The sequence below is a fragment of the Papilio xuthus genome, unplaced genomic scaffold (assembly GCF_000836235.2).
Source record: "Papilio xuthus unplaced genomic scaffold, Pxut_1.1 DF825017.1, whole genome shotgun sequence".
Lineage (NCBI taxonomy): Eukaryota > Metazoa > Arthropoda > Insecta > Lepidoptera > Papilionidae > Papilio > Papilio xuthus.
The window spans coordinates 1379560-1403985 of record NW_013533632.1 but is presented as its reverse complement, the minus strand read 5'-3'; the positions used below and the strand labels follow the sequence as shown (position 1 = coordinate 1403985).

Genomic DNA, 24426 nt, shown 5'->3' with positions numbered 1-24426 from the left:
GCCTATAAGTTCTATCAGACTATGTTTCACGTATACGTTAACAAACTTCAATCCATTTAAATATTCGCATTTATAATGTTAGTAATTTAAACTTTACACACGTGTCATGCCATCAATCACTTTCTAAACGTATCCGAAAGCTTGACTCAAAGCACTTCAGCCACCTGTGGCAGGTCCGGGCGTCTAAGTAGGTCACTTCATTACGTCACGGGTCAAGCCAGGGTTTGTGAGCAATACGGCATTAACTGTACCCGCCGGCTTAAGTCCAAAATATAAAAGCATAATCGGATTATTGTTGAAACAGACATGATATTGTTATAATTGTTTAATAACTTAATTTGTAACTATTATATAATAAGTATATATAATAAGTAAAAATAAGTAAAGTTTTCACTAATCACATATCGTAATATGTATGTAAAGTTAAACATTAGGTAAAAGTTGAATAGTTTTTTTTTGTATAATAAATTTGGAATAATTAATTCTCGTTTTTTTCCGCAGGAGGAAATGATTACCTAAGTAAATTTAAGATAAAATAATGCTCGATGCAAAATAATGAGATAAAATACGGTCCAAAACAAAGAACAGATAGAGAATCGCTTTTGTGGTTAGTTTTCGGGTTAGAATCGCAGCATTTCATTTCGTTCTGCATACGACAACGCCTCGCTCGCGTCAAACCACAAAAGTGCAAATGGTTGAACCATAGAATGCTTTTATCCGACAATAACAAATATAAACTTCTTACGTCATTTAAGCATTGTTTTTTTAAACTTTCATAAATATAGACACTAATCTACAGTACCCTTCTATCAGCTGACATGTAATAAATCCCCAAATATTTTCTTAACTTACCTATAATTACATTGTATTAATATGCAATCGCATTAAATTGAGCAATCAAGCCAATTGATGGCATAAACTAATATTGACTTTCAATTTTCGGCTTACCTGTGAAACTTGTACAGTGTTGCAAAGGTAATTAAATAGCGCTTCAACTAAATAACGCGGACCCGCTTAAACAACATGTATCTACACAAATCACAAATATTAAGGGCAGGCAAACTAGCATTTAAATGCACGATAATATTTTAGATACTTAATATAAATTATAATAATTATTCATCATCGATAACCGTTATATTCTAAATCTAAAGGAATAGTCATCAACAGCTTCAGCAGGTCCGGCAGATTACAATTTAGTGGATTACAAATCCAGTGCAGAAACACTACGCCAGCGACGCTCTATGATATCTAACATTAGCCTTTTCGTACACAAGACAATGTAGATCTTCGAGACTAATATTGTATCATCGATCGAGTAGCATCGATGAATCGTCGACACGTCAACTATATAGATTTGCTCCGAAATCATGAAAAACATGGTTACTTTTGCGCATTGATCCTGAGAAACAGGTTGCAAGGGACTATTGACGACGATTAAATAAAATGTCGGCGACGTGCGCTATGTACGAAAATTTACAAAATTATATTGCGGAAGTCGCTTTGCGACTAAAATCGTCGGGTTTGTAGGATTTACGTTACCTTGTATGCGTAGCACATTGAAGTCTTTTAAGGGATAGTCGTTCATAATTTTAAAATTTATAATTTGTTTCAGGTTCAAGCCGGGGTGACTCGCAGTCCGTCGACGCTGAATCCGTGTCACTTGCCAGCGCTGTAACATCCGGGATGGTTACGATAATATCGAAGCTAAAGATCGGCGTGTGCAGCTCGCCGCCACCATTGGAGAACAACCCAATATTGCAATACTTCGAGGTGGGCGATGAGTGTTGCAATGCTGGGCCCGGCCTGGTGTGGCGAGTGCACGATGCCTACAGGAAGAGCGATGGAAAGGTAAGCTAATAATATTTCATCATTGGCTTAGTTATTCATGATTCTCTAACGGCCGCAATCAATTTTCGATCCTTGAAATGTGAAAATTATCTCATTACTATGCTTAAAATAAAATACTAAAATTAATCGTTCTCTCTTTTAGCAACATGATATGGATCTGTTAAATTTTAATCGATAAAATTACTAATAAAAGTACCGAGAATAAGCAACTTGGTTGGAGATAAAATATAGATTTCGGCGTTAATCGACCAGATACTAGGAAAACATAAAATAAAATCTGATGTCTTACTAACATTATATTATAACTTTATGACTACTTACTTACGTATACTAGTATAAAATAAGTACATATAAAATACGTATCCCATTCAAAATCGATTCGATGTCACATATACAGTCCGAATAATTAACTGCATTCAAAGCAACACAATGGTGATGTTTACACGAACGATTTAGTCAACCGCTTTTAACTCATCTGAGGCGAGTTCATTGGAAGCCGGCAATAGCGTGTAATAACATTCCACGATGATTCCACTCCACCAAGCTTACAGATTGTAGTCGGTCGGTTCTATTCAGAATCAACCGAACATGAATGCTACACATTAAACGCTACTATTGCGAAGTGTCGATCGAATTCTCTACGTGTAATTTCAATTGATGTGTCAAAATGTCAAATATAAACCGGTAAAAAATGATAAAAAATTGTTTCAAATTTAATGAATTTTTATTTAATTATATATAATTACCAAATCTATGCAAATATTAAAATACGAATCATTACAACTAAATTATAATCAAAACCTGCGCTAGCGGAATATTATTAAAATTGCTATTTAATAAAATATTGAACAAGAATTAATTAAATTAGTCGTAGTTTAATAGTTAATAACTCCGCTCGCCGTAAAATGGCATTCATATTTGAATTCCTTTCATAAATGATATTTATTACATAATTAATTGCTTTTAGAGTCTCTCTGTAAATGGAATAAGCATTAAAATGTCTAAATTAAAGAAAAATCGCATTAAAATATAATATTTACAATGACAAGAATTTTCAAAATACTTACAGTTCCCTGCGACTTCGTCCGCGCTGAATTAAAAAAAATCTAATAAGAAGTTCAGCATATGATCCCGGTAATAGAGCAGCTTTCCAACAGTGAAACAAATTTTCAAATAAGTTCAGTACTTTTGGAGTCTATTCAATGCAAAAAACACGCAAACTAGTAAATATTCAAATAGATAAATTCCCCCTAGACATAAAAAGGGACTAAATTAATCGTTACGTATTTGTAATATTTCATTTGAAGGTTATTTAAATTAACTGAATAAAGATGTTGAGTTTAAATAAATAAATTTTGTACGTTAATATATTTAAATATATTCAAAGAAGGATACATATTGTTTATGTTTGATCCTCCATCCATCCTCTTACCACGAACACCAGCCATAGAAATAGATTGCTTAAAACTTAAAAAAATATATGTTTCTCACAATTCAATTCGACCTTTATATTATCCTCACACAAAGCTCATGTAGACAAAGGTTCTGTTACAAAAGAATATTATAGTATTATTTATTTTAATTAAAGGTTTTCATTTATTCTAAATATAATATTATAGAATAGATATCTCTCTGGATTCACGTGAGATGGCACAAAAGGTTTTATAAACCATAATATTTTCGCCTAATTATTTTTTTACGGACGGCTTGTCGCCAACCCTACTTGAGAGGAGTTTTAACGATATTTTATTTTTAAATTATTTTAATAATACTTTAAAAGTGAATATTCCTTAATAATTGAATGTTAAGTTTTGATAGGTTTGATTTTAGTATAATTTAATTTTTTCGTTTAAGATTTACGATTAATTAAACCGTGTTTCTCGCGACACAGATTTCATTGGTTATTGGAGCGTATGCAGCAACTTTGACCCATAATAGGGCGAATGATTAAAAATATACACCCTTACGTCTAAATAGAATTAAATCTTATAAGCAAACAGTGTTTACTTAATGCTGCACCTTCCCCAAAGCTTTCCACTGTATACTGGAAGGCCAATCTTGCGACTGCCGATAGTCATCACCTGGAACATGGAAAACAAAATTATTTTATAAAAAACAAATCGTATAATGACATTTACGTGCACATTTAGGAATGAATATAGCTGCAAATATAAGGTATGGGCTTGGTTTATTATATTACTGGTAGCCAGTGTTATTTTAGAATTGGAATTGGTTCTAAAGAAGATTTTTTTTTCCAAATTGTTACAACATTACATAATACGCTTATTATATTATAAAATATGTAACACGTGGCTTATTATATGACTGAGAAAAAAGTTTTATTAAGAGAAATGTTTTAGACGGCGGCGCGGCGATAATTGGTTAAAATCGTGAGTTTGAAAAAACACGTAACTGAATATATTTCGTTACATTAATGATACATCAAATATAATATATTAACTGTTAGAGCTTCTAAAAATAGAGCTTAATTCATATAATATCTTACTAATATAATATTATTATAAGTAGGAAATTTTGGATGTAGGGATGGATGTTTGTTTAGAGGTATTTGCGCAAAGACTCAAAGGATCTTGATGAAATTTGGCACACATATAGAACATAGTCTGAAAGAACACATAGGCTAATCATTAAGTCTTTTTTTCATTTCCGCGCAGACGGAGTCGCGGGCGACAGCTAGTGTATTATTGTATATATTTGAAAGCGGTATATTTAAATGTCGGTTTAGAACGCTCGATGCAGAACACTATCTCGGGGATTAGTGTCTATTGAAATTAATTAAAACTTGAGGGTTCGGGATCTGTCTTGCGGTCGGTGTAAACTAAGTAATGTATAACTATGAATCAACTCGCTTTATATCACAATTTTGTTAGTTTTTATTCATATGCAATATGTGATGCTCAATTTCCCTTTCATTTGAAACTTTAAAAACATAAATGTGCCAAACCTTTTTATATTCATGTTTGCATGTTTACATAAGAGATGTCATGTTAAAATATTACATATTCTTTCTATATATTATATATAAAAGTTAGTGTTAGTTACATTATTTATAACTCAAGAACGGCTTTACCGATATGCCTGAAAATTGGTGAGGAGGTAGCTTAGAGCCATAAGACGCACATAGGATACTATTTATTCATTTTTTTGTTCGAATTTATGCCTTGAAGAGCCACTTTTTATTTAACTTACTAATATTATAAATGCGAATGTTTAGATGGATGTGATGTGGATGGATGCAACGGCTGAACGGATCTCGATTTAATTTGGCATACGTATAGAACATAGTCTGAAAGAACACATAGGCTAGACTAATTACATTTTTTGTATAACCACGTGGACAGCTAGTTATTGCATAAAACAATGTCTTGTAAATAAATAGATGTAAAAATTGTTTAGGTATAATAACGTTATAACATGAATTTAGGTCAAGGACACAATATCTCATAAGCTGGAAATGACGTCATCCATTAATATGTCACATGTTTATATCATTGCGTTCATCAGTACAAAATTTAATTGAACATACCGTTTCTTTGCATTTAACGTTTTTATTACTTCACTTCGTAAATATTTGTTTACTTAAATATCACATGAGAGAATTGGTATTTTATGTGATGTATTGTGTAGCTTTTTAGTAAAATTCAAATGGCTGCTGAGCAATTATTTTGTATCTATATAATTTTTCTAATTGTTATCCATAATTATACAAAAAACGAAAAAAATATAGAAAACGGATAGATCTGGCTTAAAATATTATTTTTATTTTAACTCTACAGTGGCCAGAATGGATTTTCAAATACGGGTTTTTCTTTTTTTATATCATAAGGTTACAAACGAGCGAGCGGCCACCTGAAATTGCTGAAATAGCGAAGTGACCGTTGTCCATAGACATACGCAATTGCGTATGCGTTGCCTATCTTTCGACGGAGAAGAGGATGTACAGAAAGAAAATATCTTCCCTTTCCATGCATCCTCTCATCCAGATAGTCCACTTCCACTTCCCTTTCCTTATAAGAAAAAGGTTAGGAAGGGAAAGAGGACGTGTAACAGCATAATATGCTTGACCTTTCGTTTTGAAAGGAGATGAATTTTGTAATTATTTTTAAGCAAACTATAGTTAAAATCTTATTGTTTTAAATAACAGGGCAAGTTTTGTTATTACAGTTCGAAAACTTGACTTTGATTAAAATTTCTACCGATTGATTTTAACTTTATCGCTTATTTACAATACTAACATCTGCCTACGTTATTTGAAGTTATTTAGGACAGTTTACTCATTAAAGTTTTTATTAGCTTGTTCTATGCTAAGTTATTATGTTGTAACTTAGTTTCGCAAGTAAATTCATTGAGAAGGTAAAATTAAGAAGTTTATAACTTCTTAATAAGTTTTGATCTTGAATAATATTGGATTTGTGTTCACTAATAAGTTTTGCAGACTAACGATAATATTTACTAACTTTAATTATCACTAATCGTCTATGATTTTTGTTATCTTTTGATGATTTTAACCGTGCGTTTCTGAGACCAAAATTCCAGTTTAAAACATATTGTTATTTTTGTTTTGTCAAAGATGAAAGACAGGATACGACGAGACGGTTACAATGGGTTTCTGAAACCTCTGTATGAAACATATTTTCATCCCTGACATTTTCTATAACAAAACAAACATAAAAATATGTTATAAGGGATATTTCGGTCTTAGAAGCTCATAATTAGTCACTTAAAATATTTTTTCAATGTCACCGTCAAGGCTATGTGATTGTCAAAAAAGTATCACTTCGCTATTTTAGCGAATCACGTGGTCGCTTGCTGGTTTGCCACATTATGATATAAACATATAAAACGAAAATATTTGTATAGAATTATTAATAGATCTGTATATTTATAGTCACGTATTATAATAAAAAAAATCGTGGCCGCTCTTTGATGTGTAAGGAAAACGAAATTGAATGTTGGAGGTAATTTATTTCCTAATTACCCAAGAGAAAAGGTCCGTGTGAATGAAAAATAGTCTTGCTTTTTTATGACAGCCACAAACAGCCCACCGTAATCCCAAACGAGGATAAGAAAGACTTTCTCTTTATATATTTTTTAATATTTCAAAAGAGGATAAATAGAGCTGAAAATTGATACGAATGTTCGAAGCACTGTCACAAGCATAACCCTGAAAAATCACTAAAGCTACTTTATTGTAAAAAAAAGACAAGGTGAAAATTCCCAAAAATGGAATATTTGTGTTTTTGGCAAAATGGTAAGATTTAAAAAAAATTATCTTAGATCAAGTTGTAGACCATGAACCTTCAAAAAACATCCACATACATTTGTCTAAGAGTTACGGTTTCTGAGATATTGCGATTATAACAGTTGAAATTAGTTTTTTTCAATTTACACATGATAATTGTATTTAGAAAAACACGCATAGAGCTGAAAATTGGTTGGAACCATGGTATGTGAGTCACCATAGATAGTAGGAAGATATACGGAATCAAAAAAAACATAATAGTATTAAGATGATAATAAACTGATATATAAACACGGCTAAACACTCACGTATATACGTCCGGTGGCGGCACCGACTAGTTTCGAGCCCATCGGGGGCCCTTCATCAGGATGAGTGGCACTGGTATTATTTCGCGGACGCGGCCCTCAGCTCACTAACTAGTCGGATATATATCAGTTTAGTATAATGTCTCACGAAAGTTTGAATAATATAAGATGATAATAACAACAATATAATATTTTAGCCCTTTTTAAATCCGTATTAAGTATAATACGGAGTAAAAGTAGTCTAATCCTTAAGTATTTTTAACATAATCTCTTTATTACCTGGAAACTTTGTTTTGTAAACATCTAAATATATTCCAATTAGGTATAAAGTTGTTTGCTACGGATCGAGTTAATTTGCAGTTTCACAATAATGACGGGGATTTTATAATGAGATAAGTTGAGAGTTTAGTTTCTAACATAAATCAGGATTGTTAAACTAACGAATAGAACAGTTTAAAGGGTAACTTTGAATATGTACCAAGAGAATTTCATAGCATTTAATTAGATTATGGCCCTTTAAAAACAACACCAGTAACTAAAACTCACGCCTGTAACCTAGAAGAGTAGATAGAATACGAATTTGAATTTAGTGTAGCTCTAGCAGTCTCTTGTCTAGAATATTCATTTATTTACACATACAATGCTAATCTTTTGCTTCTTAATTTGCAACTGGTGCTACTTTCAGACTTCTTTTATTATATTAGCTAAGTGGCGAGTTTTGTTTTCTTAATGTAATCTTTATTTTGCCCTACTAAATAGTGTACGTACGTGATAATCTTTCTTTCTTTCTTTAATTGTTTTTTCTAACTAAGATTTAAAGATTAATTTACCCCTATATTCACTTGTATCATGTCAATTTTATTCTTTTCAATCGCATCTTTCGTAAATCGGATTAAGTTGGAAATTCAATTTGTTTTTCAGTCGACTATTTTAGTGAAAATTTCATGACATACGAATGGAAAGCTTTATACTGAATTTGTAATAAAATGTTTAATTTAATAAAAAAACTTTGGGTTTTTATTAAGGATTTTTAAATTACGTGGTTGCTGTCGTTTTTTAATTTCATTTAAAAGCTCGATTCGTTATTCCCTCATACGTCAATTAGCGAAAAATTCCTCATTCATCAATTGGCTTAAAACAGTATACTTTTGCCTCGACACATTTAAAAACACATTAATCTTAAAACCTATATAACTTGTCATAAATGATGTTACAGATCTGTGCAGAATAATTTAATGTTTACATTATCAGTCTCTTAGTGTTGATTTGTTTCATTAAATGTACACTCGCCCTTAGTAACCACTACTTCAAGTTTAGCAGGCGAAGAGTTTACTTACTACTAAACAATATCGGGTAATTTTATACCGGATATACTTACATCTACAATAAATGTTCGTGTTTGTTAACAGGAGTGTTCGGTGTTCGTATTCGACAAGCGTATAGCTGACAGGCTGTACAAGCCGAAGCGCAAGGAGATCATGATCGAGAGGATCCGCTACTGCGTCAGCCAGCTCGAGAAGTTGCGTAACCCGAAGATGCTCCAGATCATCCATTCCCTGGAAGAAGGCAGTTATACCATCGCGTTCGCATCCGAGTCCGTGTTAGCCAGCCTCCATAACATCCTGGCATGGCATGTAAGTACTAACTAAAATAGACTTACGTCTCCATCACCTCCATCACCCTTAGTTTAGGAGAGATCCTCCACCATAATAGAGTTTTTAAATATCGTGACAGTAACTTGGTCTAAAAAAATACCATATCAATTATTATGACATATTACTTACCAAAACCTTTTTCGGTAAGGTAGAGTACAGAATGACAAGGTTGCTTCGCTTTGTTTTATAGTAAGTAAAAGGTTTACATTGCTTGAAGCTTTCGAGAAAATCGGATTATTGTAACTTAGATGTTCATATTCAGAGATTGTTTACAAAGACTAGACCAATGTTATTTCTATAGAATAGTTGACTCTTTACATTTTTTAATTATAAACCATGTTATTACTTTTATGTAAAGATGGCAGCGAAGATTCGGTCGATACCAATTTTCACCAAGAAATATTGGACCGTGAACTTCAAATTCAATAAACGAACAATATTACTATCTCTATTTTTAAAGTGAATAAAAATAATGGCAATGCTGTCGTCATATACTGCGTTACAATTACGCGAAGATTTACCGTTAAATATTTATTATCAACAAACATGCAAAAGATACCGGTTTACTACAAAATGTCATCTCTTTCATTCTATACGTAAAAACGAATACAATATTTATTAATGCAATTGTCACTGCAGTCAAAAGCAACAGTTACAATCTTGAATATTATTTAGGAGTCGGAGCCCTTACTGCCGAATTGTCAACCGCCGGTCATGCCCCATCCGTTAACGCTTGCGCCGCCGGGCACGCCGACTTCACCATCTCCAACGGGGTCTCCGGTGCGACCTCCTTTCGCAAAGGAGTACTACTTCATAGACCTTGAGCTGCGTTATGGTCTGCTTCAGGTAACTGCATTTAACAATGAAATAAACTTAATGTACTTTCCTCGATAACTTTTCATCTAATAATAGGTTTTACTCAATGCCAGTGATATAAGACTGCCGTCTGCGAGCACTTTCAAAAGCTCTATAACCTTTACTGTTAGGAATGTTTGTGCATACAAAGAATCTAATAATTAAGAACATTTTTAAAACATAATTTTATTTACTTATAAAAAATGCAACAGGTAACTCTCGTCGATGTCAATTATATGACAAAGTATGGATGGATGATGAAAATTTAAATTTGCATTTATTCCATATTCAAGCAAACGAATGAGTTTTACTGTTATTTATTGTTAGTTCATAACTTTCAATGGTTGGCCCGATGCGGCCCAATTACGTCGGCCGCTGTCACTCAAAAGAGTTTACTCTACGTAATCACCGGTTCCGATATTACGGTCAGCTTTATACCCAATTCCCAAATCAATGAAAATCAAAGCAATTTGTAAATGAATAAAAACCCTTTAATTCCGAAATAGTAAAAAGGATATAATCGTGGATCTACTGTTTTGTAGTAATTTATATGTTTACAATTTTTGTAATAGATCATCGAAGCACTGCATTTCTTGCACTACACGGCGCGTCAGATCCACCGCAACGTATGCCCTCAAGTTATCATTGTCACCAAACGTGGCACTTGGAAACTCTTTGGGTTGGAATTTGTGGGTAAGATTACATATCAATATCATAATCATTAAATTTGAAAATATATAGTGTAAGTACGATATAGGTTTGTCCTAGAATATCGTTCACATCAAATGACTGTATAGGAACCCATTAACTCGTGATCGGAATGCCCTTTATCACTAGCATCGTTAATTTTAACCTAAATTAATAAAGCTAAGTACGTCTCTCATTATATTTTAACTTCAAAGACACGGTGAAGCACTTTGATCTTGAGTTTTTTTTATAATCTTTTTTTTATAAACTTTTTGAATAGTTTTTTCAGTTAAAATTCGAAACCTAATAATAGAAGTTATTGGAACTACGTTAATTTTCATAAACTTTTCGCTGAAGAATTTCACAGGTTAGAAAAAAAGCAAGGCTTTAAAAATTCTAGTAAATATAGATAGAACCTCGTTGGGGGCGTTAATTAAAGTAGGTGAGTATAGCTAACGCCCGAGGCTTCGCACGAACGGGGGATCAAATTATGATTACATTGAAAATTGTATCAAAACAAAATTGTTTGATACTTGTGAGATACTCCTATATGCGATTTAATCTACGCTACGTAGAATTAATCACATCAATTGACAACAGTTAATTAAATCTTGATTGAATTGAACGTACCTTTCACGTACAATATTTTCTTTTTAAATAAATACTAAGTTCGGTACTATTTAAAAAAAAAAACATATCTTTAAAACAATGCTTCGTTGGATAAATTAGTACTAGCTATCGACCGAGACTCCGTTCGCGCGGGATTATAACATATATCGTTGCCGATTCTCTGACCTATTGAATACTGATATAAAATATGCCAGGTCGTTTCGGAAGATTATGGTAACTAACATTGTGACATATATATATAAAATAAAACAAACCGGTTTGACTGTAATTATCCGGGTGTTCAGTTTCATATAGATATGTGAGATATAATCCCTCATCTCATGGAATAAAGCATAACAATTTTTTACGGGTTTTTCCAAAACACAAACAACCCAAGGTAAAATGGGGGGGCAAAATCCGTATTCAATGACACCTTACTTTAAAAATCTAGTCACAACAAAACGTATTGTACCTGATAAAATCACTTAACAGTGGGAACATTAAAATTAATATTAAAAGAGATTATGCTTATTATATGGATAAATTGCTACGCTATTTCATATTGCTTGAAATTAATATCTAAAACACTATCGAGCGTCGGTGGCTCAGTGGTCAAGCACTTGACTTGCAATCGGCAGATCCTGGGTTCGAATCCCGCCATGTACCAATGTGTTTTTCGATTTCCGATTTACATAAGTACATTTATCCATCGTTCTTACGGTGAAGGAAAACATCGTGATGCAACCTGCACATATCTGAGAAGTAATTCAATGATATGTGTGAAGTCAACCAACCGGCACTTGGCCAGCGTGGATGACTATGGCTCAATCATCCTTAACTTGGGCTAGGCTCCGAACCCCTCGGTGGGGACGTATAGTGAGCTGATGATGATGAAAACACTATCAATATTACAATAACATTTACGCTCCACTTTCGATTTAACCCCATTTAACCCACGTGTAGGAGATCGATTTGGTTCGCTTAATGTTAAAGCCAAACTTATAATTAGTATTAATAGCAGCGGCAATTAGTACAGTCGAGGACGATTATTTCCTATCCACTTCGGTAAAATGCTATTCTAGTATCATATGATCATATCAAAAGATAGGCAATCAAGATAATGAAAGCTACTGCCAGTATTTAAATCGTTTGATGGGTATGTCACAGTTAGAATTTTTTATTACAACATAATTTATTTTATACAGAGGACATAACGGGCCCGGACCCGACTGATATGGTTCCCGTGGTGCCATGGTCCGTCAAGGTGGCTAAGTTCTGCCAGCCTAACCTGGATTTCATGGGTAAATTATAAATTTATATTTTTATTAGTTTACAAGGTGCAATTTAGTTTAAATGCCGACTACTTTAGGGCCCCTTACACCAATTCACGCAGGTCAGTGCGAGGCGGATGTTGACCGGAAGCTAACATTCCAGTCCCAATCAGTCTGATGACTTGCCCCCAGGTGGCCCGAAACTAATCGATGTTTACATTGAACTTCGCTTTACACAGAATATTCAAAATTGTAAGATATCTAATACATTTGTATTTTTTCTAACAGCCCCAGAAATGCAGACTAACGCACAATGCAACATATTGTCGGATATGTTTTCTCTGGGCCTTGTCATCTGCGCCATCTTTAACTGCGGCAAGTCTCTGATCCAAGCCAACAACAATCCGATACTCTACATGAAGCAGATGGATTACGTAAGTGATATTTAGACTAAGAATTGCATAAGTGGTATGTCTTCAACGATATATCCAAACAGTAACGACTTAGGGTTCTAGGGACCGGCAACACTTCATTGATGTAATGCCGAAATCTTAATTTTTGTATTCTTTCCCTTCCCATCCTTTCCTTACTATGTTAATTTTAAGTTTTCCTTATAAAGTTAATATACATATAAATGATTAGTTTCCTAATGATATAAAAAATCCCGCAGCTTGTTTCCTCCTCCCCCTACAAATATTCTAGACTATTAAGTCTATGTGATATTTAACTAGAAATATGTCCGTTGTTAATTACCATTATACATGTCCAACGACAACCCCTATTAGTGATTTATGTGGCGAGAAACTTTCCCAACATTAACCTTTAGCATCTAACTTTCATAGTTAACGGCGAACTGCAATTAGTAAATAAGTTTCAACATTATTCATAACTTTAGTAGTTTAACCATAAGATATGTATATCTCTGAAAAATAAAATACTTAGATTTCTGGCCGTTTCATAAATAGATTATTTCTATCACAAATTTTAGTTTTTAAATTACTAGCTGTCGCCCGCTCCTCCGTCCACGCTGAATTTAAAGAAAAAACATAATGAGTAGCCTATGTGTTCTTCCAGACTATGTTCTACATCTATGCCAAATTACTATACCTTCAAACAAACATCTATCCATCCATCTAAACATTCATAATATTAGTAAGATTACTATGAAGATAAGTTTTCTTCGATTAGTTTGAGTTTTTATATCTTAATAATGTTCAGAAGTTACAACATACGTACGGCCAATGACTTAAACTATATCTACTATAATATGTATGGCGTGTACAGTTGGAGCAACAAGTGAATGCTGTACTGACGCGCGTGCCGTGCGGCCTTCAAGAGGCAACGCAGCGTCTACTCTCGAGGGACCCCCACCCTCGTCCGACCACCCAACTCCTGCCACTGATTAAATACTTCAAGTAAATATAGCTGTAGATGAGGGATGTTTCTTTAAATATATCCAATAAAGGAAAATAAAAATGTTCTGCAATGTACCAGTGATTATGCATATTATAGTCATATTAAAATTTTACAAGCGCCCAAAATTTACATTATCTTATTATTACATAACGTTAGAGTTTTAACCAAAATATTTCCAAGATAGAAAAATTCATTAAGATTTTTTTTTTTTGGGAAATAAATCTACTATTATAAAATAGTATTACGACCGTTTTATCGCCCAGGTGTCAGAGCGAGCCGGCAATCCAAGCGATGCAGTTCTTGGACGTGATCACCATGAAGGACCCGCACCAGAAAGCCAACTTCTATACCACCATGCTCCTGGAAGCATTGCCCTACATTCCGAAGGTACTCTATCTCTTTTTAGTTAGACTCTATCAGTCTTCTTACATTCAACTGCTTTCAATTCATTTTCTTCGACTGACCAATGCGATGCTATAGAAACTGCGTTGGCAACATGTATGGCCGGCACTGCAAATGGAAGTAAGGACCGCCGAGGTGCTGGCGCCTGTGCTGCAGCCCATCATCTGGCTCACTAATGAAGCCACTCATGAGGAGTTCGATAACTACGTTCTTCCCGTTCTGAAGTAATTAATACATTAAATACCTACTAGACTTACTCTTTTGCCATGTCGTACAATCAAGGCGAAATCTTGTTAGGAAGGATGTTATGGATCCACCATTGACCAATGCTAGATTACTTATAGATAAGAATTAAAACTAACCGATGAAACAAGCAAGCATATTTTTGCATCAATTGAATGAAAATGTACTAAAATAAAAGGCATAAAGTTCCAAAGTTACATGATATTTTCCTACTCGTAAAGTTATCCTAATGACATATAACCAACACATTCAATCGAGAATTACCCATTACCATGGTTGGTTGAGTTTTAAAACGTACTAAACATTTACTGAAGCATCTTTTTTGTGGCTCATTAATTTTATACTTTTATATTTTACAATTATTACTACCAGTTAGTTATAGAAATAATATATTTTTCAGTTTTGGCGTATAATTATTTCATCATTTACTAAAGCACGATTTTTTTCTCTGCATACACAGGATCTACTGGTAACTATAACTATCAATTACATTTATTTTATTAAAAATGTGATAAAAACATTTAAAACATTTATCGATGAAACAAAAACCTTTTAATTTTGTTTTTATTGTTCATTTATAATTATGTCTTTCATCATCATCATCAGCTCGTTATACGTCCCCACCGAGGGGCTCGGAGCTTACCTTAAATTAAGGGTGATTAGGCCATAGTCAACCACGCTGGCCAAGTGCGGGTTGGTTGACTTCACACATATCTTTGAATTTATTCTTAGATATGTGCAGGTTCCATCACGATGTTTTCCTTCATCGTAAGAACGTCGGATAAATGTACATATGTAAATCGGAAATCGAAAAACACATTGGTACATGGCGGGATTCCAACCCCTGAGTCACCGACGCTCTTATTATGACTTTATTGCTTCTCAACGACAACGAGCAACTAATAGAAATGGATTAATTTGCGTAAAAATCATGTTCGATTACTTTTAAGCACTTTTGTATAGTACCCATAACCTTTTTTAAATATCATCTAAATTGGGAACTGCTTTAGCATAAGTTGTTTTTCATGCAAATTTCACTTTCTAAAAGATTTTATCTAGAAAATAAACGGTTACCTCCACAGGAACCTAATGAATTCTCCGAAAAGTATCCAAGCATCTGTAACGTTGCTAGAGAATTTGCATATCATTTTGAAGAAGGCCCAAGAAGAAATGATCACCAATGAGCTTATGCCAATGCTGTACAGGTCAATGGACCATAAGGCTCACCAGATCCAGGTACCAAAAAAACTGGAGATTCTTCATAATGTGTGCATAGTTTCATAGCCTTACTTACAAGTAGGTACTCTAACTGCAATTGTTATTTTTCGACGAAATTAACAAAATTAGTATTGGCGTCATACTCCGTCTGAGGACGTGACTTTTATTGTATATTCTGTAAGATTTATATTTAGAAAATAAAAATAATTTACAGACAGAATGACGACCCAATGATAAAGTTAGTTGGATCAGGTCTTACTGTTTTGTTTCTTACTCATTACTACATTACAATGATTTTTAAAATATTCTCTGATTAGACGGCGACTCTGATTGCACTGCAATCTGTCCACGAATACGTGGAAGACGAGGATTTGCGAAACGTTGTGGTGGGCAAAGTGAAGATATTGCTCGAAAAGAACAAGAGCGATGTTAAGATCATCAGTTTGACCCTCGGATTCTACGAGAAGGTTCTCTCTAGACTGGAACGTGACAACATCACAGACAGCGTGATCCCAACCCTGCTCGCCATGCGGCTGAGCGACCCCGACATTGTCAATCGGGTCGTCAGTAAGTACTGGAGAATTGGTTCTTTAAGCGTATTAATGTAGCGACTTTCTAAGATGTTGTAAACGTTTACAATACAGATCTTATTTAAAGTGCCTATGCGTTTTGTGTTTAATTAAAATTGATTCTTCCAAAGAATAAGCTTGGCGATTATAGCAAATGCGGTTTTATCACAGCGCAGCGAAGATATCTTGTTTTGTTTGATCTGACGCGATTTATGTGACAATTTTAACAATGCGATCTGCCAAGGTTAATTTTAATTCCAGAGCTTTATAAGGCGATCCTAATGGAAAGGAAGTTTGGATTGACGCCTTGTGCCATGGCAACTCAAATGATACCATCTTTGGCACCGCAGACCGTCAATCCTGGTTTGAACATCGAACAGTTCGGCAACCTAATGGAGGTAGTAATATCTATTTTGAGTTAAAAAAAAACTACCTATTATTAAAAATATTTATATAATATTACAATCGTTTATAGACTTGAACACAATAATATAAATACAATACGGAGCTTTACTAGTATTAGTATAATCGATCTTTAATGTAAAGTACTTTATATTAAAATTAGTTAAACCACGTGATTTTATCAGAAAAATAAGTTCCAAAATAATTTAAACCAATGCGAATTTTATTCATTTTAATTATTATGAAACATAATATACAACATTGTATTTTTATAGATAAATGTATTGCGACAGAATTTATAGAAATTCACAGGTGTGTTTCCAAAGCGACAGAACCGTGAAGTTTTACGATACTATAAAGTGAAGTCTCGGGGTCATTTTCAATCAGATTCCGAATGAATACACTCCCATCTTACTGACCCCAATAAAAAGTGAAACTACTTTCTACCAAAGAATGTAAAAGCTTTATTCAGTAGTTCAACCATTCGATATTACAAATGTATATTGTTTCTGTAGATATTGTATGACATGCTGGACAACATCGATAAGAATCAACGTCATAAAATGAGAATGGAAGGGCTTGGCACCGGAAGCCCCGACCGCTACCGGGCCCTGCGACACCAGCGAAGCACTGATAACATGAACGCCCCGCCGTTCAACATCCCCAACCTACGCGTCGAGCAGCGCAAGACCTCCAGCGCCGAGGACATGGCGCGTAAAAACTCCGCCAGTGGCCCTAGCCCCATCAGCGGCATTGGTGCCTTTAAAAACAAATTTGCCCTGGGTAAGTCAAATTCTGTACAAATTGTATTTTTTTAATATTATGAACAATTACTTCACCCTCACAGGTAAAGGCTTCGGTCAGTGGTTTTTCGGATCGAGCAGCTCCGCTAATAACGATAGCAATTTCCTGCGCGTCGGCAACGCTTCACCCAATCGCCGTCTATCAGATAACACTCTAATGACACCTAAGATTCGCATTGCACCGTCTTGTGCGTCCTCTCCGGGTGGGACTCCAGGTGGCAATAATTCGGGCCTGCCCTCACGCCGCCACTCCAGCATTGGCCCCCAGGAACGTCGTGCATCCGCTGTTAATCTATCGCCGCCAACGGTAAGTCCTAGTAAAATTGTAGCATTTCAGACATAATATTCACAATTAACTACAACCTGACACAACACCATTGGACACACTGAGTCCGCGTAGACGCTGAAAAGGTACGCAGCATTGTCGTTGATAACGGTGAAGTGACGGTATTGTTTTGGCAGGGCTACCAGTTCAGAGGACGCGGTGGTTCAGGCTCGAGCCTGTCAGTGCCGGCGACCTCCCATCCCGTCGTAAGTGAAGCCACCCGTGCGCCTACCCGATTGAGCACTGTCGCTCAACCCTCTATTAAATGTCGACTTGAACGGCTTAGTATTTTATGTGGTCTGTCCTCTTTTGCGGTTGCGTCTTCTTCCCAAACTGACAGGGAGAGATAATGTCTCATCGATCATATATTCATTTCACTCGTACATTTGCACGAACCTGGTTGGCGTTTTTATCACACGTTTCGAACTTTGTCTGTCTGATCATTTGTCCCCTCATCACATTACATCAATGCTGTCACACACCTGCGTCATCGATTCAAATAACCTTGAGATATAAAGAAGTGATGCATGCCCAGTAACTGCCAGTGATTAAACTGATGCATGAGCGCCTCGCAATATCCTACGTATTCCTTCGAATTCAAGGAGTTAATATGATTACATTATTTGAATAAACTCACAAAAGCAACTCACTATTGACTAATACAATTTAACTCCGTACCGTTGACTAACTTCTTAATTTGGTTACATATTGGCTATTATGGTTTTGATTTTCGAAATTCCTTTTATTTAAAAACAATAGAAATATATAATTCAAGATCTAAATAACAAACAAACAGTACCGAATGCTCCTACGATCATTTGCATTTACACAGGGCAAGAGTCATCTGGCAACGTTGTAAGTAAAGAGAAAAAAAGTGTGCCTTCATCATCATTAATGAAATGGCTTGAAGCCGTAATGTATAACGCTGTCTCATTCACTGTTGCTATTTGTTCTTCTACGCAGCTTGCACGGAGCATGATCGTGAGTATGACTCCTCTTCTACAAGTGTCAGACAGTTTCTACTTCTTTCATTTCTTTGATTATTTCCGTACACTTACACTAAGACGTTGCCAGATTTACTTATCATACTTCCTTATATTTTTTCTTAATCAAATAACGCAGCGGATTTGTGCCAATTTTTAATATACCATTATTTAGAATAAGCTCGTATGATGATAATATTTAGCTTGTTCCGTCAAGTTTGTTTAGTAAATATAAACTTCCTTCAATATTAAATAAGTTGCTCTGGGTTGCGTCAATATAGTGTTTTATAAAAGTCGTGTGATTTTGAATCCGAACGACAGCTTTTTAGCATCAAATACCAGAATTATAGGTCTTTTTCTTTGATTTCGGAAGAAATCTTCAAAAGGAAAAAAGCCTTTTGGGGGAAAGACATGTGTGAGATTTCTACTCATTAAAACGGTGGCCATCCTTAAATGCAAGAAGTAGGTCCTGCAATTCAATTAAAACAATTAAGATCAGATACGCAACTGTGAAATAAAAAGTTTTTTTAAAAAGATTTTATTGGGATTGGATATTTAATAATGAAATATTGCAAGTGCTTCAACAAAACACACTTTTAGATGCTTGATTGAATAAGTAAATCCCCAATTTTAAAATTGGCTTTTTAGATATATATCGGCAACATCTTAGTGATAGTGTAGTCGAAATAAACATCAACAAACATCGTAAATCGTGCTTAAACAGAAGGATGAGACAGTATTAAGCATGCTCTAGAAGCTCGATATATTGCAACGTCTTGCTACAAAACAGGTATGGCGGTCGATGATATCATTCTCATCATCTTTGCTTACGCCACATTTTCATAATAGGTACAGCTTAATTTGATATTTTATAAAGCTTATAGCATGTAAACGTTTAGATCACTATGCAATATATTGTTACATGTTTGAAATATTTTAATATATCGTATTAAAATATTCGAAATATGTGCGTTGTTGAAATTTAATGGTTTTCTTGATTCATCCAATTGAAAAATGATATTATGCGAACAGAAATATTACGCTTGGAAGCAAAAAATTTGCAAGTAAACATTTTTATTTAAAATGTACCCAATTGAATAGACAAACAAAGTAAGCGATGCAAAAATCACATCAAGCATTTTTAATCGTTTCTACAATATGTGCAGATGGTTACAACTCGAGCGATGCAGATGTCAGAAATTAGACAGTTTTTCAAGATATAATGATATATTTTTGTGTCCTCTTTTTGTATTTATGATATTTTACTGATATGCTTGTTGTCCGAATGTGTTTTTCCATTGTGACGATTCTAAATCATTGTGCGTACAATGAATAGGGGGGTTCGATGCCCAATACATCGTCCAGCGTGCCGTTCTTGCTGACGTCTTCGATGCAGTCTATTCGTTCGCGGCGTCCATCGTGCGCGAGCGGAAGCGCAAGCGCCCAGGGTGGGTCCGGTCTGCTGCAGCAGATCAGCAGCGGCATGGTAAGGCACCTCCCCATAGGGTCGCACCACAGCATGCAGGCGCACATGCACGCGCCGCTCGGAGCCATCCAGAGCGCCACCGCCGCCGGCTACAACGCCCTGCATCAGACCGCCATGGCCGTGCGCAAATGCCCCTCTCTGAATATTACACTTACTCGTTAGACCCTCAGCTAAACCATCGGGGATGCGGCCGTCTGCGCAAAACTTCTTCTCGCCGGGCGACCGTAGCTACACCGACTAACCTAAATGCTCTAATACGTCTTATTTCTTCGGCAACGGCGATCCCCGTCCGATCCCTCTATGTTCTGTAGTATCTATGTTGTTCATGTTATGTAACAAATTAGATTTATTTGCATTTAATTTCTTAGAGTACGTGTGTTTAGTTTATGTATGTTATTTATATAAAGATTATTTATATACGAACCAAATGATAATTTGCTTTAATTAACATCGAGAATGTTTTTGATTATGTATACGATATGCCTGTCGACGTGAGAGAAACACTCCGAGCTTTAAATTGATTAACCGAAAACATATCAACATCATTTTCTATAGCTTCAAAAATATTCTTCGTAAATTGTGTTAAACTCATATGTGGTAATCCAAGATTTCTCCGTTTTAAATATTTTATTTCGATTATGCCTTTTATTATTATATTTTAATAATTTACTACAATTATGATTCAAATAAAGGTTCGAAAATTTGTCATTGTGTAAAGGAAACATTAAAAAAATGATAACCTCAAATATCAACGAAATAAATAACTTGATAATATATTAATTAGTGACTATAATAACAGTTAAACCATCACAATTATTATTTAAAAACAAACATTCATAATATTGATTTAAAAATGTGCCAAAAACTAAAAGCAATTTCAGTCCACATCGATGGATATTATGGCTCAATATAAAAGAATAGGGGCTCTTAACCGCGAGCACTTTAATTTATTTGAAAGGCCTACGTTTCGCTCGTAAAACACGAGAGTGAAATACAGTTTGTGAAATGACAATGAAAATGGCCGCTCAATAAAATTTCAGTTATGATAATAAAAGCAAGAATATAAACTTGACCGAATCAATTAACATTTTATTTATTTATTTAAAATATTTAATTTATTTATTTATTTAGACCTAAATTTTCAAAACATTATAACCGTAGGTTTCTACTGAAACATTCGTTTTATAAAAGAAATTGTTATAAGTTTTTTTTTCGGCTGTTGAAATTAACGTAATAATTACATGTTTATCTGATGTTATAATTGGTTTTTAATTTCTTTTTACAAAAACTATAATTTATTTTATATTTATTCTACTAAGATAAATGTATACGGGTGATCAAAATCTTATCTGTGAACAACTTTAATATAGTTTTAGTCGCTTTTATTACGTAGTGTATGTTTGTTAAACAAAAAAAAATTAAAATAATATTATGCATTTTGACGAAATCGTCTTTAAATAAGTTTTAGAATGTAATGTTTACCCAAACACGTAGATAATTGATGTATCTCCTAAAAGGTGGAAATTAGTTCTTCACAATTCTATGATTTCTATCGATGTCCTAAATAAATGGATGGTTTGTATTGCACTATTAAAGCGACTAATGTACCGTTGTAACTGTCATATACTTTCCTTATATATTTTTCATATCATAAATTAAATTTTCCCTCTTCTCTAAATATGATTTACATAAACTATAACCTTATTACGTCTTTTATATGTTTCCTTATCATAGTGATGTGCTTATCATAGTTTGCGTGTGAATTGTTTAGATTTTGTCGTTTGCTGTTGGTGGGTTACTGGCATCGTGTAATGGATGGTTTGAGCTTGTAGTGGGACGGGCGGGCGGGGGTCAATAACTCCGTCTTACCTATTGTTGAATTTTAATCACTATTTGTTGTGATTGCTTGCAGTATCAGCTGTTTTCTGGACGTACATAAACAGAAAATAATTAACATTAAGGGTTGCGGGCAGAAGCATACGAGGACTGAGCGGATATTGCCGCGTTTCGCCGCCCGCCCGTACCTCGTCGCATCGTGCCCACACCTTTACCTTATGCTTCTATTACATTCAGTTTTATGGACATGTTAATTTTAATTAATATCATGATCAAGGACAATAGAATAACAAAGTCCTACACGGACTGCCTCAAGACAGTAGCTAAAGCAGTCGGCTTTGTGCCAGCAATATTGTCACCGCTAAAAATGTTGCACGCCGACTGCTTAAAGTTGCTTGTCCGTGTATGGTCGATCTAACACGTTTACTCGTACAAAAAGTTAACACGCTAACAATAAATAACGAATGATATATCTGATAATTCACTCAATGTCATTTTTACTGGCAGACATGGCAGCGAACGTGTTAATAACTATCTAGAAACATACGAGTATAACAGACCAATGTCCGTATCATTCCGGCAATCCCGAATGTGTCGTTTGATTTCAGTTTCACAATATCACTGAGGTAATCACATTGAGTAATACAATTGCGCTTTGCACTGATTCAAACACGAGTTTTGCTTTATATTGGCACTAAAGCTGTTCGATCTTTACTTTCGAAATTTACTTCTCTGAATGATCAACTTGAAAAGCACAAAACTAAACATCATTCTTTATTACTCTGTCATATTGGTTTTTAAATTCAATATAGTACCTATTCTTACTTTAAAAAAAAATAAGAATATTAAGATTGCAAGGAATGAAATGAGGTTGTTATTTCCTTCATACAAGTTGGATATATATTTGTATAAAGTAAAAAAGTTTGAAGTCATCTGTACCCGCTCTAAACAAATCGAAACAAATCAAAGTTTGTAATCGATTTGAAGCGGGTTGCTTTTTTGTTAAATGGAAAAACTGATGCAAATTCTACTACCAACATTAAGATTACTTGGAATGATAAACTTTAATTTATATTGAACTGTAACTTGTATATTTTAAGTTAAATTTTATCAAAGTATCTTGTAATGTCGCATGTTTTTGTACATCATATTGCCTAATGTTATCATTTCTTTAATTCAATCTATCATATTTATTTATTTTTATTTTCACATAATATTTATATTCTATTATATGTTTATTAATTTTCAATATTTAAATAATATTATTTTTATCACTAAATTTTGCACAAATTATTCCATATTTACAAATTTATGTTAAAAAAGTTTTTAACAGAATTTTAATGATATTTATACAAAACTGATATAAAAACGGCTAAACACTCACGTATATTCGTCTGGTGGCGGCACCGACTAGTTTCGAGCCCATCGGGGGCCCTTCATCGGAATGAGTGGTACTGGTATTATTTCACTGCTCAGTGAGCGACGGGCCGCGTCCGCGAAATAATACCAGTACCACTCATCCCGATGAAGTGCCCCCGATGGGCTCGAAACCAGTCGGTGCCGCCACCGGACGAATATACGTGAACGTTTAGCCGTTTTTATATCAGTTTAGTATAATGTCTCACGAAAGTTGGAATAATTTAATATTTATACAAACTATTTTCCACCAACGTAAATATAAAATTATTTAAAAACCGGTATGATTTGTATTTAATGTATTGTATATTATTTTTAAAAAAATATCAATATAATATTAAAATAGGCACTATTTTTATATACATAAATATTCCTATTAAATAAGGATAAAATATTTATTGTCATGGTGATTGTATGAAGGATTAAGTGTAGGTAAGGAGGTAAGAAAGTCCAGAAAGTGAGAAATAGGGGTAAGCTATGTATGAATAACAACTGTCTATGAATTTAGACGAAAAACTACTTTTTATTTTAAAATTTACATTTAAAACTATCCTATAAAGCCTTTCTATCAAACTTTTCTATATATATACTCTAAAAACAACTTGATTTGATACATTTCGGAATTAAATTCAACCTTTTTTCATATAAAAGAAAACTTTGTCATTGAAATTAATAATTGAAAATTCACATTAACTTTTTATGTCACGTATTTAAAGATATGGAACAAGTTCCATATAAAAAAAATCCAGTAGACTTTTTGATTGGAAAAAAATTTACTTATAACTGTCAATTTACATTGACGATAACTTTTAAAAATATACAAAATTATAT

General features: G+C 34.1%; 1 protein-coding gene across 7 annotated transcripts in view; it reads left to right on the top strand.

The window, feature by feature from the left end:
* bma (SCY1-like protein bma) overlaps nt 1-23304 on the top strand; it is a 39331-nt gene extending 16027 nt beyond the window's left edge. The window contains exons 2-19 of one of the 7 annotated variants that reach the window (XM_013324101.1): nt 1616-1851; nt 8829-9053; nt 9750-9920; nt 10502-10622; nt 12431-12526; nt 12785-12930; nt 13781-13911; nt 14176-14299; nt 14393-14538; nt 15018-15026; nt 15640-15793; nt 16093-16342; nt 16606-16745; nt 17262-17529; nt 17594-17856; nt 18012-18080; nt 20194-20343; nt 22256-23304. In XM_013324101.1, the coding sequence (XP_013179555.1) occupies nt 1687-1851; nt 8829-9053; nt 9750-9920; nt 10502-10622; nt 12431-12526; nt 12785-12930; nt 13781-13911; nt 14176-14299; nt 14393-14538; nt 15018-15026; nt 15640-15793; nt 16093-16342; nt 16606-16745; nt 17262-17529; nt 17594-17856; nt 18012-18080; nt 20194-20343; nt 22256-22282 (2655 nt within the window). In that variant the 5' untranslated portion in view covers nt 1616-1686 and the 3' untranslated portion in view covers nt 22283-23304. Of the gene's footprint in view, nt 1-1615; nt 1852-8828; nt 9054-9749; nt 9921-10501; nt 10623-12430; nt 12527-12784; nt 12931-13780; nt 13912-14175; nt 14300-14392; nt 14539-15017; nt 15027-15639; nt 15794-16092; nt 16343-16605; nt 16746-17261; nt 17530-17593; nt 17857-18011; nt 18081-20193; nt 21446-22255 lie in introns of those variants that run through there. The other 6 variants (XM_013324102.1, XM_013324096.1, XM_013324098.1 and 3 more) reach the window with 6 other exon arrangements.
* Nucleotides 23305-24426: the final 1122 nt, after the last annotated feature.